Raw genomic sequence first — 14739 nt, forward strand, 5'->3', positions numbered from 1 at the left:
GTTGTAGATAAAGGGGTTATGAAAGCTTATTGAGCACGTCTTCCCAGCTCCACACTCAGTGGTGTCAGGTCAGTAGCTTGATATGAGCTATGGTAAGAGTATTTACACCACAGAAATCAGCAAATATTATAAATCAGGACTTTTATTCAGGGAGCTGGCCTACTAGTACACTACTGGGTGAAGAGAAGAATCAATAATTCAACTTGGAATATGTTCTACAACACCAAAGTATTTACAGTGGTTATATAATCTCTGGGTTATCTCTGGGTGGGAAGATTTGGAGTGATCTTTCATTCTCTTCATGTTTCTTGTTGTTAATCCTCATCCGATGACATTTTTTACATTGATTTTTAGAGAGTGAAAGGGAGAGAAGGGGAGAGAGAGAGAGAGGGAGAGAGAGAGAGAGAGAGAGATCAGTTTGAGAGAGACACATCAATTGGTTATCTCCAGCACATGCCCTGACTGAGGTGGGGATAACCTGCAACCCAGGTAGGTGCCCTTGACTGGGAATTGAACCCTCAACCCTTTGGTGTGCAGGCAACACTTTACCACTGAGCCACACCAGCCAGAGCTCTTCATATTTTTATATAGTCTCTAAATTTTCAACGAAGAATATAAATTTTAGAACAACAAAAATTTATTTAAAAAATCATTATTAGTGAAATGAAATGGAGAAATCTAATTTTTCCCAGCAGCAAAATCTCTCCCTAGGAAGAGGCCCACCTTTTTTGTATAAATACTTGGGGGCAGGAGGTGAGATCTCTAAGGGCTTGCTTGACTCACATTAGATGACTGAACTACACCCCCCTCCTCAGCTCTTAAGAACGTAGCTCTTCCTTCCCTCTGACTCCATGTTTGGCTTCTTTCACTCAACAAAATGTTTTCAAGGTGCGTCTGTGTTGCAGCATGTACAAGTGCTTCATTCCTTTTCATGGCTGAATAATATTCCATTATATGTATATACCATAATTTTGGAAATAACCTTTGGGCTTTTGAATAGTGCTGCTATGAACATTCATGCACAGTATCTGTTTGAGTACTTGTTTTCAGTTCTTTTGGGTCTATAAGGAGGAGTGAACTTACTGAGGCAAATGATCATTCTGTGTTTAATTTTTTGAGAATCACCAAATTGCAGCCGCACCACTTTACATTCCATAAGCAATGTGTGAGGGCTATTTCTCCACATCCTCACCAACACGTATAATTTTCCACTTTTAAAAATATAACCATCTTAGTGGGTGGGAAGTGGTATTGGGAATGGAATTTGAAGATGATCACCCAAGGAAGACAGAACATATTTTGAAATAGGTTTGAATCTATCCACAGGGAGGCATGGCTAGGTCTGGTTCTAGTGGAGTGCTGGAAAACCAACTCCTAACAACAGCAAAACCTACACGAGATCTAATTTGTAGCATTTATGATTTATGTGCTGCTATGAACATACACATATTTTTGTGTATTTTAAAATCTTAATTTAGGTGCATTTTCTTATGTAACACCCTTCAAACACAAACTTAAATACCCTTTTGATTTAAATTTTTAAAATTTAATTCTCATCAAAATTGGGTAACTTTGAAATCCGAGCAGAATAGTAGGCAGTGTTTTCAAGCATAGCATACTGCCTATTATAAACACATACCAAAGTAATTGGTCATCACAACACAGTTATCTTATTACTGAGAATTAATGTATCTAGGTAATTGTGGCAATCGGCTTTGAATCCATATCTGAAAAAGCATTACAGAAGAACAGATCCACACCCGTTTCCTTATGCTTACCTGCAATTATTTTGCAATACCTCTTCTCTAACTCTTAAAAATTCCTCCGAGTTCTGTTCCACATGTTCAATCTTGCATCTCAAAGCTCGGTATTTGGCAAGAAATGGCGGGTTGGGTTTGGACAGATTAGTTTCACAGACATTAACCATGTCTCTTATTAGCTGTGGATAAAAATGATACACAGATGTTAGAATTACCACATATGCAAATATTTATATCACATTATGCTTTCTCAAAAAGATTGGAAAATAACCTTTATTCTCCAAAGCTTTTTGTTTGTTAATCCTCACCTGAGGATACTTTTTCCATTTATTTATTTGTTTATTTGTTTATTTATTTATTATTTTTTAGAGAGAGTGGAAGGAAAGGAGAGGAGGGAGAGGATGAGGGAGGGAGGGAGGGAGGGAGAGGGAGAGAAGAATATATGAGAATGTACTAAAGCATACAGAGTAAATTGGTGTGTCTGGGAATTCTTTGTACTAATTTGAAATGTGAGAGAGACACATCAATTGGTTGCCTCTCACACGTGCCCTGACTGGGGCAAGGATGAACATACAACCAAGGTAAGAGTCCTCGATTGGGAATCGAACCTGAGACCCTTTAGTGTGTGAGCCAATGCTCTTACCACCGAGCCACAGCAGCCAGGACTATTATCCAAAGCTATTTATTTATTTATTTTTGTTAATCCTCACCCGAGACCCGAGGATATTTTTCCATTGATTTTCAGAGAGTGGAAGGGAGGGAGAGAGACAGAGAGAAACATCTATGTGAGAGAGACATATTGATCGGTTGCCTCCTGCACATGCCCCAACTAGGGTCGGGAGCAAGCTTGCAACAGAGGTAATGTGCCATTGACCAGAATTGAACCCAAGACCCTTTAGTCTGCGGGCCGATGCTCTATTGAGCCAAACCAATTAGGACCAAAGCTCTTGATTAAAATCTGCCTGTACAATAGGTGGCATATATTTTTTTAGGGATTTTAATTTATTGATTGATTAAAGTATTACATATGTGTTCTTATTCCCCCATTGCCTCCCCACCCCAGTCCCGTTCATGCCCTCACCCCCACACCCTGGTGTCTGTGTCCATTGATTATGCTTATATGCATGCATACAGGTCCTTTGGGTGATCTTGTCCTTTACCTCCACCCTCCCCTACCTTCCCTCTGAGGTTTGAGCATCTGATCAATGCTTCTCTGTCTCTGGATCTGTTTTTGTTCATCAGTTTATGTTGTTCATTATAATCCCCAAATGAGTGAGATCATGTGATATTTATCTTTCTCTGACTGGCTTATAGGGTTCCCTTTTCTCTGCATCCTCTCCAGCCCTTGTCATTTGCTGATTTGTTGATGATAGCCATTCTGACAGGTGTGAGATGGTACCTCATTGTCGTTTTGATTTGCATCTCTCGGATGATTAATGACTTTGAGCCTGTTTTCATGTCTCTTGGCCTTCCTTCTGTCTTCTTTTGAAAAGTATCTATTTAGGTCCATTGCCCTTTTGATTGGGTTGTTTAATCTTCCTTTCATTAAGTTGTATGAGTTCCCTGTAAATATTGGAGATTAAACCCTTATCGGAGATAACATTGGCAAATATGTTCTCCCATGCAGTGGGCTTTCTTGTTGCTTTGTGGATGGTTTCTTTTGCTTTTTATTTTAATGTAGTCCCATTTGTTTATTTTCTCTTTAGTTTCCATTACCCTAGGAGCTATATCAGTGAAGATATTGCTTTGGCATATGTCTGAGATTTTGCTGCCTGTGGATTCCCTCTAAATCTGTATATATAAAAGGCTAATTTGCAAAATGTCCCCTCGAGAGTTCGACCGGGAGTTCCATCGCTTGCTATGATGTGCACTGACCACCAGGGGGCAGTGTGGAATGAAGGACGGCCCTGGCAGGCAGCCGAAAGGCTCTGATCGGCCCTGATCGCCAGCCAGGCCTAGAAACCCTATCCATGCACAAATTTCATACACCAGGCCTCTAGTATTTTTATTGTTTCCCATCTTTCATTTAAGTCCTTTATCCACTTTGAGTTTATTTTTGCGTATGGTGTAACTTTGAAGTGAACTGGACCAGCAGCCTCCCTACTTCTGGACCCCTTGTTATATGGGATGATAAATGTCCTCATTTTTGCAAGTCAGTTGCAACTTTGTTTTTTTGCAGAAAGAATCCTAACTCATCTCCTTATGTGAAAAACTATTTTACAGGGTAGCAATTCTAAACATATTTGCAACTGTACTACTATTCCAACACATTACAGTTTGGAAATATGGTTCACAAAAACTCCCACAAGGACCCAATGCATTCTAAAATGGCTCAGCAATTTATTTTTGAGCAAACTCTATAGATAACTTCTATGATTCAGTGTTATCTTATTCATCAGATTTGAAAACACCTATCCCAATGTATTTTATTTTTATTTATTTATTTTTATTTTATTATTATTTTTTAAATCTTTATTGTTCAGTTCAGATTATTACAGATTATCGTCTTTTTCCCCCCATAGCTCCCCTCCACCTGGTTCCCACTTCACCCCAGGCCCTTGTCCGCTCCCCAATGTCCTCGTCCATAGGTGTAAGATCTTTGTCCAATCTCTTCCCACACCCCCATACCCCGTTCCCCCCAAAAATTTGCAGTCCGCTCCCTTTTCATGCCCCTGATTCTATTACAGTCACCAGTTTATTCTATTCATCAGATTTTTTATTCATTTGATTTTTAGATTCACTTGTTGATAGACATGTATTTGTTATTTTGTTGTTCATAACTTTTTATCTTTACCTTTTTCTTCTTCCTATTCTTAAAGAATACCCTTCAGCATCCTATTTAATAAAGAGGGAATATGCATATTGACCATCATGCCATCACAAAGATGGAGACGCCCACAGCCAAAAGATGGCAACACCTAGTCCCCTCAGCCCTGCCAGAGTCCCACAGTCCTTTCAGCCCAGCCAGGTGGGCAGCAGGCACACAGTGCGGCCGGACCTTCCCTTAGCCCCCCAGCCACCCAGGGCTGGCCTGAGGCAAAGGAAAGCCTCAATGTCAGTTGCCCAGCTGCCTAGGGCTGGCCCGAGGCCCCAGCAAGTCTTGGATGTTGGCTGCCCAGCAATCCAGGGTGGGCCCAAGGTGCAGGCAAGCCTCAGATGGCAGCTGCCCAGCTGCCCAGGGCCACCCGAGGCTCAGGTAACCAGGTTGGCTGAGGCTTGCGCTGCTGGCAATGGCAGCAGCAGAGGTGTGATGGGGGCATCGCCTTCTCCTGATTGCCGGGTTGCCTCCCGCCCCTGAGGGCTCGTGGACTGTGAGACGGGGCAGGTTGGGCTGAGGGACCCACCCTCCAGTGCATGAATTTTCATGCACTGGGCCTCTAGTTTCATATAATACTGGTTTGGTGGTGATGAACTCCTTTAGCTTTTTCTTGTCTGTGAAGCTCTTTATCTGACCTTCAATTCTAAGTGATAGTTTTGCTGCATAGAGTAATCTCTATTTTCTTTTTGTTTTTCTGCTGGGTGATTTTTGCTTCTTTGTATTTCAAATCTTTGACTTGATTCTTGTGATCCTCTAGTCTGTTGTTGAATCTCTGTGTATTATTCTTTATTTCAGTCAGTGTATACTTAATTTCTGACTGGTCCTTTTCCATTTTTTTGGTATACTCACTAAGATTCTTGAAGGTCTCACTAAGTTCCTCAGAAGTTTCTAGAAGATTCTTGAATAACCTTATAACTGTGGTTTTGAATTCTATATCCAGTATTTTGTTTTCTTCCATGTCTTTCCTTTGTGACATCTTTCTTTGTCTCTGCATTTTGGCTGCTTCCCTGTGTTTGTTTCTATGTATTGGGTAGCTGCTAAGTCTCCTTGAGTTGATAGAGTGGCCTTGTGTGGTAGGTGTCCTATAGAGCCCAGTGGCTCAACCTCCTCAATCACCTGAGGTGGACACTCTTATTGCACACCTTTGTGGACTGGGTACACAGACTTGTTGTAGTTGAACCTTGATTGCTGTTGGTATTACTGGGAGGAATTGACCTCCAGACCAATTAGCTGTGATGACCAGCTGTGTCTACAATGGAAGAGCTGCTGTGCAGGAGACACCTTATGGGGCAGGACTTGTTTCAGTGGGGCTTTGGTGCTCACTGAGTCTGCCCCTTGAGTGTGTCTCTTATGGATGTGAAGAGTTGTAATCTTGTATGGTCTCACACTGAACCACTGGGTACACTGGCTCTTGGATCTCCAAGGAGGTGCAAAGTCATCTACTTCCTGGGACCACCCAGCAGGAGCTACAGAGAGAGCTGAAGATTCCTCCTCTTTGTGTCAGGTTTGGAAGTGCCCAGATGAGGCACAGCTATGAAGCAAGGCAGGCTGCTTCCTGTTTGACAAGTTTTAGGCTGAGAAAGGACAGGCCATTCATATGCAAAAGCCGCTGCACACAGCTTGGTTGGGGTTGTAAATTGGGTGGGGAGGGGTCTCAGGGAATCACCAGGGCAGAGCAAACAGCAATGGCTGCCAGTCAGCCTTGCACTGGAGAGGTCCCAACGCAGGAACAATGACCACTGTGAGCACCTCTGAGAGAAAGCCGCCCTTGCGTTCCTTCCCCGATGCCAGACAGTCCAGTTTCTCCCTGTATGTGTCTGTGTCCCCCAGAGTCTCACCCAGAACTGAAGTTCAGAGCAAGCAGGAGCTTGTATCTCCCTCCGGATAAAAAAAGCAGTGTACCTGGGTGCCAGCCCATTCTGGGCCTCTGCACCTCCTACCAGTCTCAATGCACTTTCTTCTTTACTTCTCTAGTTGTAGAACTTCCACTCAGCCAGCTTTCCTGTGGTTCTGGATGACAGTTGTTCTGCCTTTAATTGTAATTTTGATGTGGTTGTGGGAGGCAGCAAGTACAGGTGTTTACCTATGCCGCCATCTTGGTTCTCTCTATTTTTTTAATCCTCACCCGAGGACATGTTCAGAGACATTAAGAGAAAGAGAGAGAGAGAGAGAGAGAGAGAGAGCAAATGCAACCCAGGTGCGTGTCCTGACCCAGAATTGAACAGGCAACACTTCAGTGCCCTCCAATCAACTGAGCCACTCCACCTGGACTCCCCCAATATATTTTAAATGGAATTCTATATTCCAGAGATTTACCTGGCAGAGGTCCTCTTTCTTGGCTAATAGTCTCAGGCTAACTTTTTCAGTAGCTATACCTCTGTGAGGTATTAATCTGTAGAAGTCACTCATCATCTTTTGCAATTGTTCTTCAGTCTCTCCACTTTTCAGTGCTGCCTTTACTAGGAGGAGAATTCCCTCTGCCTTGCTTACCTTTAAAAGGAAGATGACATATGCTTATTAAAATTAGATCTTGATAATCACAGAGAAAGTGAAGAAATGTATAAAAATAGCTAAAACCGTTGTTAAATATGTTGCAATGGTTAGTTTTCTGGGCATGGGTCATAAAACAAATGAAAAGTGTACTGGAGATGTATCTTGGTTACGATGATAATGTCATGAGGAGTTTTCCAAAACTGGGCTCAGCTTAACTAAAGGAAAGAAACAGAGTCTTCAATATCTAATATATATATATATATATATCCACAGAGAGAATAATACTCATGTAATAGTAGGAAACTTGCTTTTAACATAAGACATTTAGAAAGATGTCAGAATCAAACCAGGAGCAAAAACCACCAAAACATGTTTCAAATTATACAAGTACTTTTTGGAATTTATCCCAAGAAACCTTTTTATTGTTTTTTTGCCCTGAAATAAATTCATTTAATTCCACAGAGGAGTTGTCTGTATTATTTAAATATGAAAATGTAGTTGCACAAGTTGGACCACTGGGAACATTTTATTTCATTTGCTTTTCAATAGCATATAATTAAGAAGAGCAAGTTCCGAAGGGCTAGGAACCGGCCTGCCTTTCCCTCGGATGGTCAGAGGCACAAGGTTCTGAAGCAGGTGCTACAGAGGATATTAGGTCCTGAGTATCTAAGGAAGGACCATGAGCACCCACGTCTCTCAAGCCTGCTATAAGTCTCTTGACCCAGAGGAACAGGCTTCCTAATGAGCCAATCTTTGATCAGCTCTCATGTCTGACATTTTACATGTGGAAATGTCTGGGTTTTCCTTTCTTTTTTCTTTTTTTTTTTTTTGTTTAAAATATATTTTATTGATTTTTTACAGAGAGGAAGGGAGAGGGATAGAGAGTTAGAAAACATCCATGAGAGAGAAACAATCAGCTGCCTCCTGCACACCCCCTACTGGGGATGTGCCCGCAACCAAGGTACATGCCCTTGACCGGAAACAAACCTGTGACTCTTCAGTCCACAGGCCGACGATCTAGCCCAGGGATGGGCAAACTTTTTGACTCGAGGGCCACAATGGGTTCTTAAACTGGACCGGAGGGCCGGAACAAAAGCATGGATGGAGTGTTTGTGTGAACTAATATAAATTCAAAGTAAACATCATTACATAAAAGGGTACGGTCTTTTTTTTTTTTTAGTTTTATTCATTTTAAACAGGCCGGATCCGGCCCGCGGGCCGTAGTTTGCCCACGGCTGCTCTAGCCACTGAGCCAAACTGGTAAGGGCTCCTTTATTTTTAAAATATTTTTTTATTGATTTCAGAGATGAAGGGAGAGGGAGAGATAGAAACATCAATGATACAAGCAGCAGTGGGATCATGGGAAAGGGGAAGGATTTTAGAAATGTATAGAGGATACATCTGAGAGCAGCTGGTGATTGGTTAATATATATTTCAGAGAGGAAGAGGGAGGGAAAAACAGAAACATTAATGATGAGAGAGAATCATTGATTGGCTGCCTCCTGCATGCCCCCACTGGGGATAGAGCCTGCAACCCGGGCGTGTGCCCTGACTAGGAATTGAACCATGACCTCCTGGTTCACAGGTTGACGCTCAACCACTGAGTCACATTGGTGGGGCTGTTTGGTTTTCTTAAAAGCTCATCTCCCCTCAGTGTTCGCGTTGTCCTCTACTCCAGCATAAGTAAAAAGAAGAGGAATGCATCAAAAAACAACTGAACCAGTGCTCAAACAGAAGTGGTACCATTAAAGCAAAGAAACCAGAAAAGCAGGTTTGTCAGGTTAGAGGCTCTGTTTCAAGGATATGCATGACTTACATCGTTAAGACTGATCCTGCTCATGGACTCCAGGAGCGTGTGCTCCAGGTGGTCAAGAGCCTCTGCCCAAATCATCTCCACTAAATCGCTCACCTCTTGGCTCAGAGTGCTTGAATGTATTACCTCCTCCAAAAGCAACTGCAACAAACAGCAAAACAATACCAACAGAAAGTTTTCATGGGTAGGTTTATTTTTAATGGAGATGACTAGAGTCACGAGAAGAAATAATTATAGCCAAGGAGAGCCACCCGCACTCAAGTAACTGTTAATACTCAGACCTCATTTTTCTGCTCAGCTCTCCCTCCACCTCCTCCCTATACCCTTTCTCTGTCCCCCTTCTCTCTTTTAGTCCCATATTATTTTTCCTTTTGCCTTTTTCTTCACCCTACCAACTATAGGCCTGCCAGTGGAATTAGAAGTTAAGTCGTATTAAGGGTTAAGGCCCCTGACTCTTGGCCTAAGTCAGTGGTTGGCAAACTGCAGCTCGTGAGCCACATGGGGCTCTTTGACCCCTTGAGTGTGGCTCTTCCACAAAATACCACGTGCGGGCTCACATGTACAGTGTGATTGAAACTTCGTGGCCCATGTTCCAAGCCTGTTGAAACATCACCAAGAAAATAATTCTGATATTGACATTTGCTATTTCAAAATAGCACTTTTAAATATGAGGGAAGCTTTTCTCAACAGGTTTCAGGAATTCAGAAACAGCAAAGCAACAATAGCCTTTGTTAAAAAACCTCTCAGTGCTACTGTAACAGAATTAAATTTTTCTCCCTTTAATATTGACATTGGCAACTTTGAAATGCAATTGCTGGATTTAAAAAACAAAGAACTGTGGAGCTCGAAATTTGAATGTCTTTGTGCTGATATAGAAATATAGGAGAAAAACAAACGTGAACTTAGTTCACAGCACAAGTGGTCTGCTTTGAAAGGCCTGGAGAAGGAAGATATGTTGATTTTTAACACCTGGAAAAGTATTCCTGACTCAAATAATCACCCACACAGCCTGACCCAGTGGTTGTCAAACCGTGGCTTGCGAGCCACATGCGGCTCTTTGGCCCCTTGAGTGTGGCTCTTCCACAAAATACCATGTGCGGGCGTGCACATACAGTGCGAAGTGGACTTAAAACTTTAAGTAAAGTCAATTAAGTTAATTTTAGGGAATGTTGTGGAGTGAAAGAAGTAGTGTTGAGGATTGAGAAAGGTATGTTGAGATGGTCTGGACATACCGAGAGGATGAACGAAAGGAGATAGACCAGTGATGGCGAACCTTTTGAGCTCGGCGTGTCAGCATTTTGAAAAACCCTAACTTAACTCTGGTGCCGTGTCACATATAGAAATTTTTTGATATTTGCAACCATAGTAAAACAAAGACTTATATTTTTTATATTTATTTTACATATTTAAATGTCATTTAACAAAGAAAAATCAACCAAAAAAATGAGTCCGCATGTCACCTCTGACACGCGTGTCATAGGTTCGCCATCACTGAGACAGACGAAACAAATATACAAGATGAGTGTGGATGGGAGAGTTGGAAGGGGTCGACCTCAGCGAACGTACCTCAATCAGATTGAGGACGTTTTTAGCAAAGGCCAGCTTAGGAGTGCCCTAATTAAGTTAATAACAATGTACCTACCTAACCAGTTTAAGTTTAAAAAATTTGGCTCTCAAAAGAAATTTCAATCGTTGTACTGTTGATATTTGGCTCTGTTGACTAATGAGTTTGCCGACCACTGGCCTAGGTTATAATGAAATCTTTTGAAATCTGTGATGATTTATTGCTGAAATAAGCCATAAGTTTTGGGGCTTATCCTGGAACTCACTTCTATCTCAGCTTCCATGCCTTTCTGTGGGTTCACTGTTCCTTTTCCTAACTCCCACTCTTCTCTCCTGCCAGTTTTTTATTTGCCATAAATAAACATTTTTCTTAAAAATTATTAATCAATAACATAAAATAACATGGATAAACCAATCTTACTGCTTGTAATTTTTCAGATGCTAATTGGGTGGCTTCAGGGGTAAACAATTCCCTTAGTAGGAATCCTTGTTTCTTCAGTTCTTCAAGGTAATTTTCATAGTACTCACTTGCATCTTCAGAGGTTTGCTTTACAGAGAACTGCTTTCTAGGCTGTGAATAGAGTATGTGGCAAAGTGTTAGGATATGAGGGTACAGTAACTTAGTCTCAATCTTTATTGGACACAGACTATGTACCAGGAACATAAACAAAACATTAGATCCTGCTACTGTCAAAGGAGTCATGACACGTATAAACCTCCTCTTGGACTGGTGGCTATAGGACGCCTCTCAAACATGGCAAAAAGAAGCATGTCATGTTCAAGCTACTTCATTTAAGAAGGTAGAGGTTAAGTTATTTTCCATCAAAAGGGTTTAATAAAGGAAAAGAGTGAGCTACAAGAGTCTCTTCTGGAACAGCTCCTTCTCTGCTGGTTAAGTGAGGCTCATTTCTGTCAAGGTGAACAGACTTGCCAAGTAGACTCAGAAGGGAGGAAGGCACCCAGCAACAGCTCTCCATATAGAGAGCAGGAAGGGCAGGCTGGCCTAGGCAGCAGCCTCATTTGCTTTCTCAGTGAAAAAAAAAAAGGTAACATATCTATCATGGTTTTCAAACTTGATTTTTACTTAGTTTTTACCCACACAACTAAATCCTCCACCAAATATAGTCCACATTTTGGGGTAAAAGGTTAACGAAAACTTTTCCTTGACACATTTGACCTTGGATTAAAGTTTCTAGCTATTCCCATGGAAACCTGAAAAGAGTGGTATGTAATATTAGGCAAAATTGGTTGGGTAATAGTAACCTGTCATTAATCAATTGCATTGGAACTGGGAGGTCAATGAATGAACCATAAACAGAAGGTGGGAAACCTGCACCTTGGGCTTCCCTGGGAGCAGGGACTCCAACAACAGTCACCTCCCTTAAGGGCATCTTGACCCCAGCCCCTTATAAGAGGTCTGGACTCCTGTGGGTGGGCTTCTAAAGTTCGGTGGACCTGCACCCACCTGATGTGAGCCTCCTTCCTTGCCTAGAACTGACCCTGGCATGGGAACAAAGTGAGTGTGTCCATAGCCTGAGTGAACTGCTCCTGGGACCACTCCCCTACTGAGCCGCACCTGTGCACCCTGCTGTTTCTTGTCTATAAGCAGAATGTCTAGATAGAAGATGGCTTGATGGTTTTGTAGCACTTTCTTTGAACTTTAGGTATTAGTTCTGATTTCATTTTTGTTTCATACTGTTTTGGGTTGGTCTCTGCAAAGCCTTCCTTGCCACTCAGAGCCCACAACAGTTCATAGACATTTCACCATCACAGTGGATTAAAGTCATGAATGTGATATTTCCTCCCAGGTGGTGATTTCTGAGGACAGGTATGAGTATTTTTTATCTTTGGGTTCCAGCCTCTAGCAGACTGCTTGGTACAAAGTAGGTGCATAATGAGGTGTGTGAATGAGTTGCTTTGAGAGGTATATACACTAGTGAAGTTTCTGTAAGTGACTCAGAACAGGAGCAAGAACCCCACACAGGGCCTTCCTCTGATGAGCCCCCTGTGCTGCTCTGGTCAAGGGGCACTGGGTTCATCTTGCTCTCCTCACCTGACACTTTCCAAAAGGGAACACATTTCCACTTTTCAAACCTATTTATAGGCAAAATGAAAAATATGAACAGGTCGGCTGGCTCACTGGCTAGTGTTAAGGGAGCTAGTTATGAACAAGAGTGGATAAACACATGGGAATCGATATAAAGATCATTACCTCAGTGCCACCATCTGGGAGGAAGTGTGCTACTATGAGGAAGGCTGGGTATCCGGGGTCCTGGGAGCACTGCAATTCCACCACTGCAATTTCTCGACCTCCCTCTGTCCCCATCTGGAAAAAGAGCTTGGTCTTTCATAAATTGCATTCACTAAACAACAAACTGCACACGCCGTTTTAAAAGGTTGATTAGCCCTGGCTGGCTGGTTCAGTTGGTTGGAGCATCCCTTCGTATGGTGGACAACCCATAGATGTTTCTCTTTCTCTCTTTATCTCATTTTCTTTCTCTCTCTAAAATCAATAAAATGTATCCTCAGATGAAGATTTTTTTAAAAAATAGGTTGATTATAAAAGTAATATATGCTCATTTGGAAATGTAATGTAGAAAATACAGAAACTACTAAGTTAAAAATAAAAATCACCTGAAATCATACTACAGATATATAATCACTATGAATATTTCAGTATTTTTCCCTCTCAGATTTTTACTATAGATATATCTGTATATGTTTAAATGGTACCACTTTTCAGATCTTCTTTATTACAGAGGGAATGTTATTTTCAACTTATGTTGTATTATAATACCTAAAAATACAAATGGAGCATCATTTTGAATGCCAAAGTTAATTTGCATTTGTGTGATGTTGGAAAAAAGTATTTTGTTTTTCTTTTATTTACTTATATTTTTTAATCCTCATCCAAGGATATTTTTCCATTGATTTTTGAGAGACAGTGGAAGGGTGGGGGAGAAAGAGAGAAACATTGATGTGAGAGAGACACATTGGTTGTTTGCCTCCTGCATGCGCCTGAACCAGGCCGGGGTTTAAGCCTTCAACCGAGGTATGTGCCCTTGATCAGAATCAAACCCAGGGCCCTTCAGTTCAAGGGCTGACCCTGTAGTCTATCCACTGAGCCAAACTGACCAGGGTATGTTTTTCTTTTAAATGAAAAGTAATGGAAATTCAAGATGGTGTAAATACTTGTATCAAATCTACTCTTAAAATATAAGAAACTATTAAAAACAAGAAGGACTTTTATTTTATTTCTTTTAATTGATCTTAAACAGAGGAAGGGAGGGAGAGAGAGAGAGAGAGAGAGAGAAAAAAAACATTGATGTAAGAGAGAAACATGATCGGTTGCCTCCTGTACACACCCTGGGTATGTGCCCTGATCAGGAACTGAAGCTACCACCACTTGGTATACAGGACGACACTCCAACTGAGCCACATCAGCCTGGGCAGGACCTTTATTTTTAATATCATATTAACATTTCGTATTGTTTATATTTTTATTATGAGCATGAGTTACTTAATCAGTAATTATGAGCAATTACTTTTACACTAAAAAATTAAACATTACATTTTTAAAATTAATTTTTAGAGAGAGTGAGAGCAAGTGTGAAACATCGATTTGTTGTTCCATCCGTTTATGCATTCACTGGTTGTTTCTTGCATGACCAGGAGGGATCAAACTCCCAAGGCTGGCATACAGAGATGACATTCTAACTCACTGAGATACTCAGCCAGGGCCATTACATTTTAAATGTAAAAATTTTCTTGATTATTAAAAAGCAACTCATATATTAAGAAATATTATTCAGGATATGCACAATTTTTCAAAACAAGAAAATAATCAAACAGAAAGAATAATCACATGACATTCAGACAGCTTTTTTTCCAAAATAGAAATCAAACTCTTACTTTTTCCAAGATATTATATTTTGCAACTTCAAAATCTTGAGGAAAATGAGGAATTTCAACATTCTCTGTATAAAACCTGAAATGTGTATAAGTAAAATTTTAATATTAAAATCTACTTTTAGAGTACATAGGATTTTCCTAGAATTTTTCTTGTACCTCCCCTAACTACCGTATTTTCCGGCGTATAAGACGATTTTTTGGCCCTGAAAAATATGCCTCCAAGTAGGGGGTCGTCTTATACGCCAGGTACACTTCAGATAGACTGCCCATAGTGCTTGCCCCGTGCCATAGTGGCCTCCCGATGCCCACCCACTTCATTCCACATACCGTTCAGGCATCAGCAGCGCTGCTGGGTGTATGCTCGGCTGTTATGCGATTTT

The 14739-nt window shown here is 41.2% G+C and overlaps 1 protein-coding gene across 1 annotated transcript in view; it reads right to left on the reverse strand.

The window, feature by feature from the left end:
* PARP4 (poly(ADP-ribose) polymerase family member 4) overlaps positions 1-14739 on the reverse strand; it is a 116201-nt gene that overhangs the window by 94680 nt on the left and 6782 nt on the right. The window contains exons 5-10 of the mRNA XM_006765331.2: positions 14360-14435; positions 12660-12773; positions 10869-11018; positions 8888-9025; positions 6895-7068; positions 1779-1939 (exon numbers count right to left, since the gene is read on the reverse strand). Coding sequence (XP_006765394.1) covers positions 1779-1939; positions 6895-7068; positions 8888-9025; positions 10869-11018; positions 12660-12773; positions 14360-14435 — 813 coding nt within the window. The remainder of the gene's footprint in view (positions 1-1778; positions 1940-6894; positions 7069-8887; positions 9026-10868; positions 11019-12659; positions 12774-14359; positions 14436-14739) is intronic.

Source organism: Myotis davidii, unplaced genomic scaffold (assembly GCF_000327345.1).
Source record: "Myotis davidii unplaced genomic scaffold, ASM32734v1 scaffold840, whole genome shotgun sequence".
Classification (NCBI taxonomy): Eukaryota; Metazoa; Chordata; class Mammalia; order Chiroptera; family Vespertilionidae; genus Myotis; species Myotis davidii.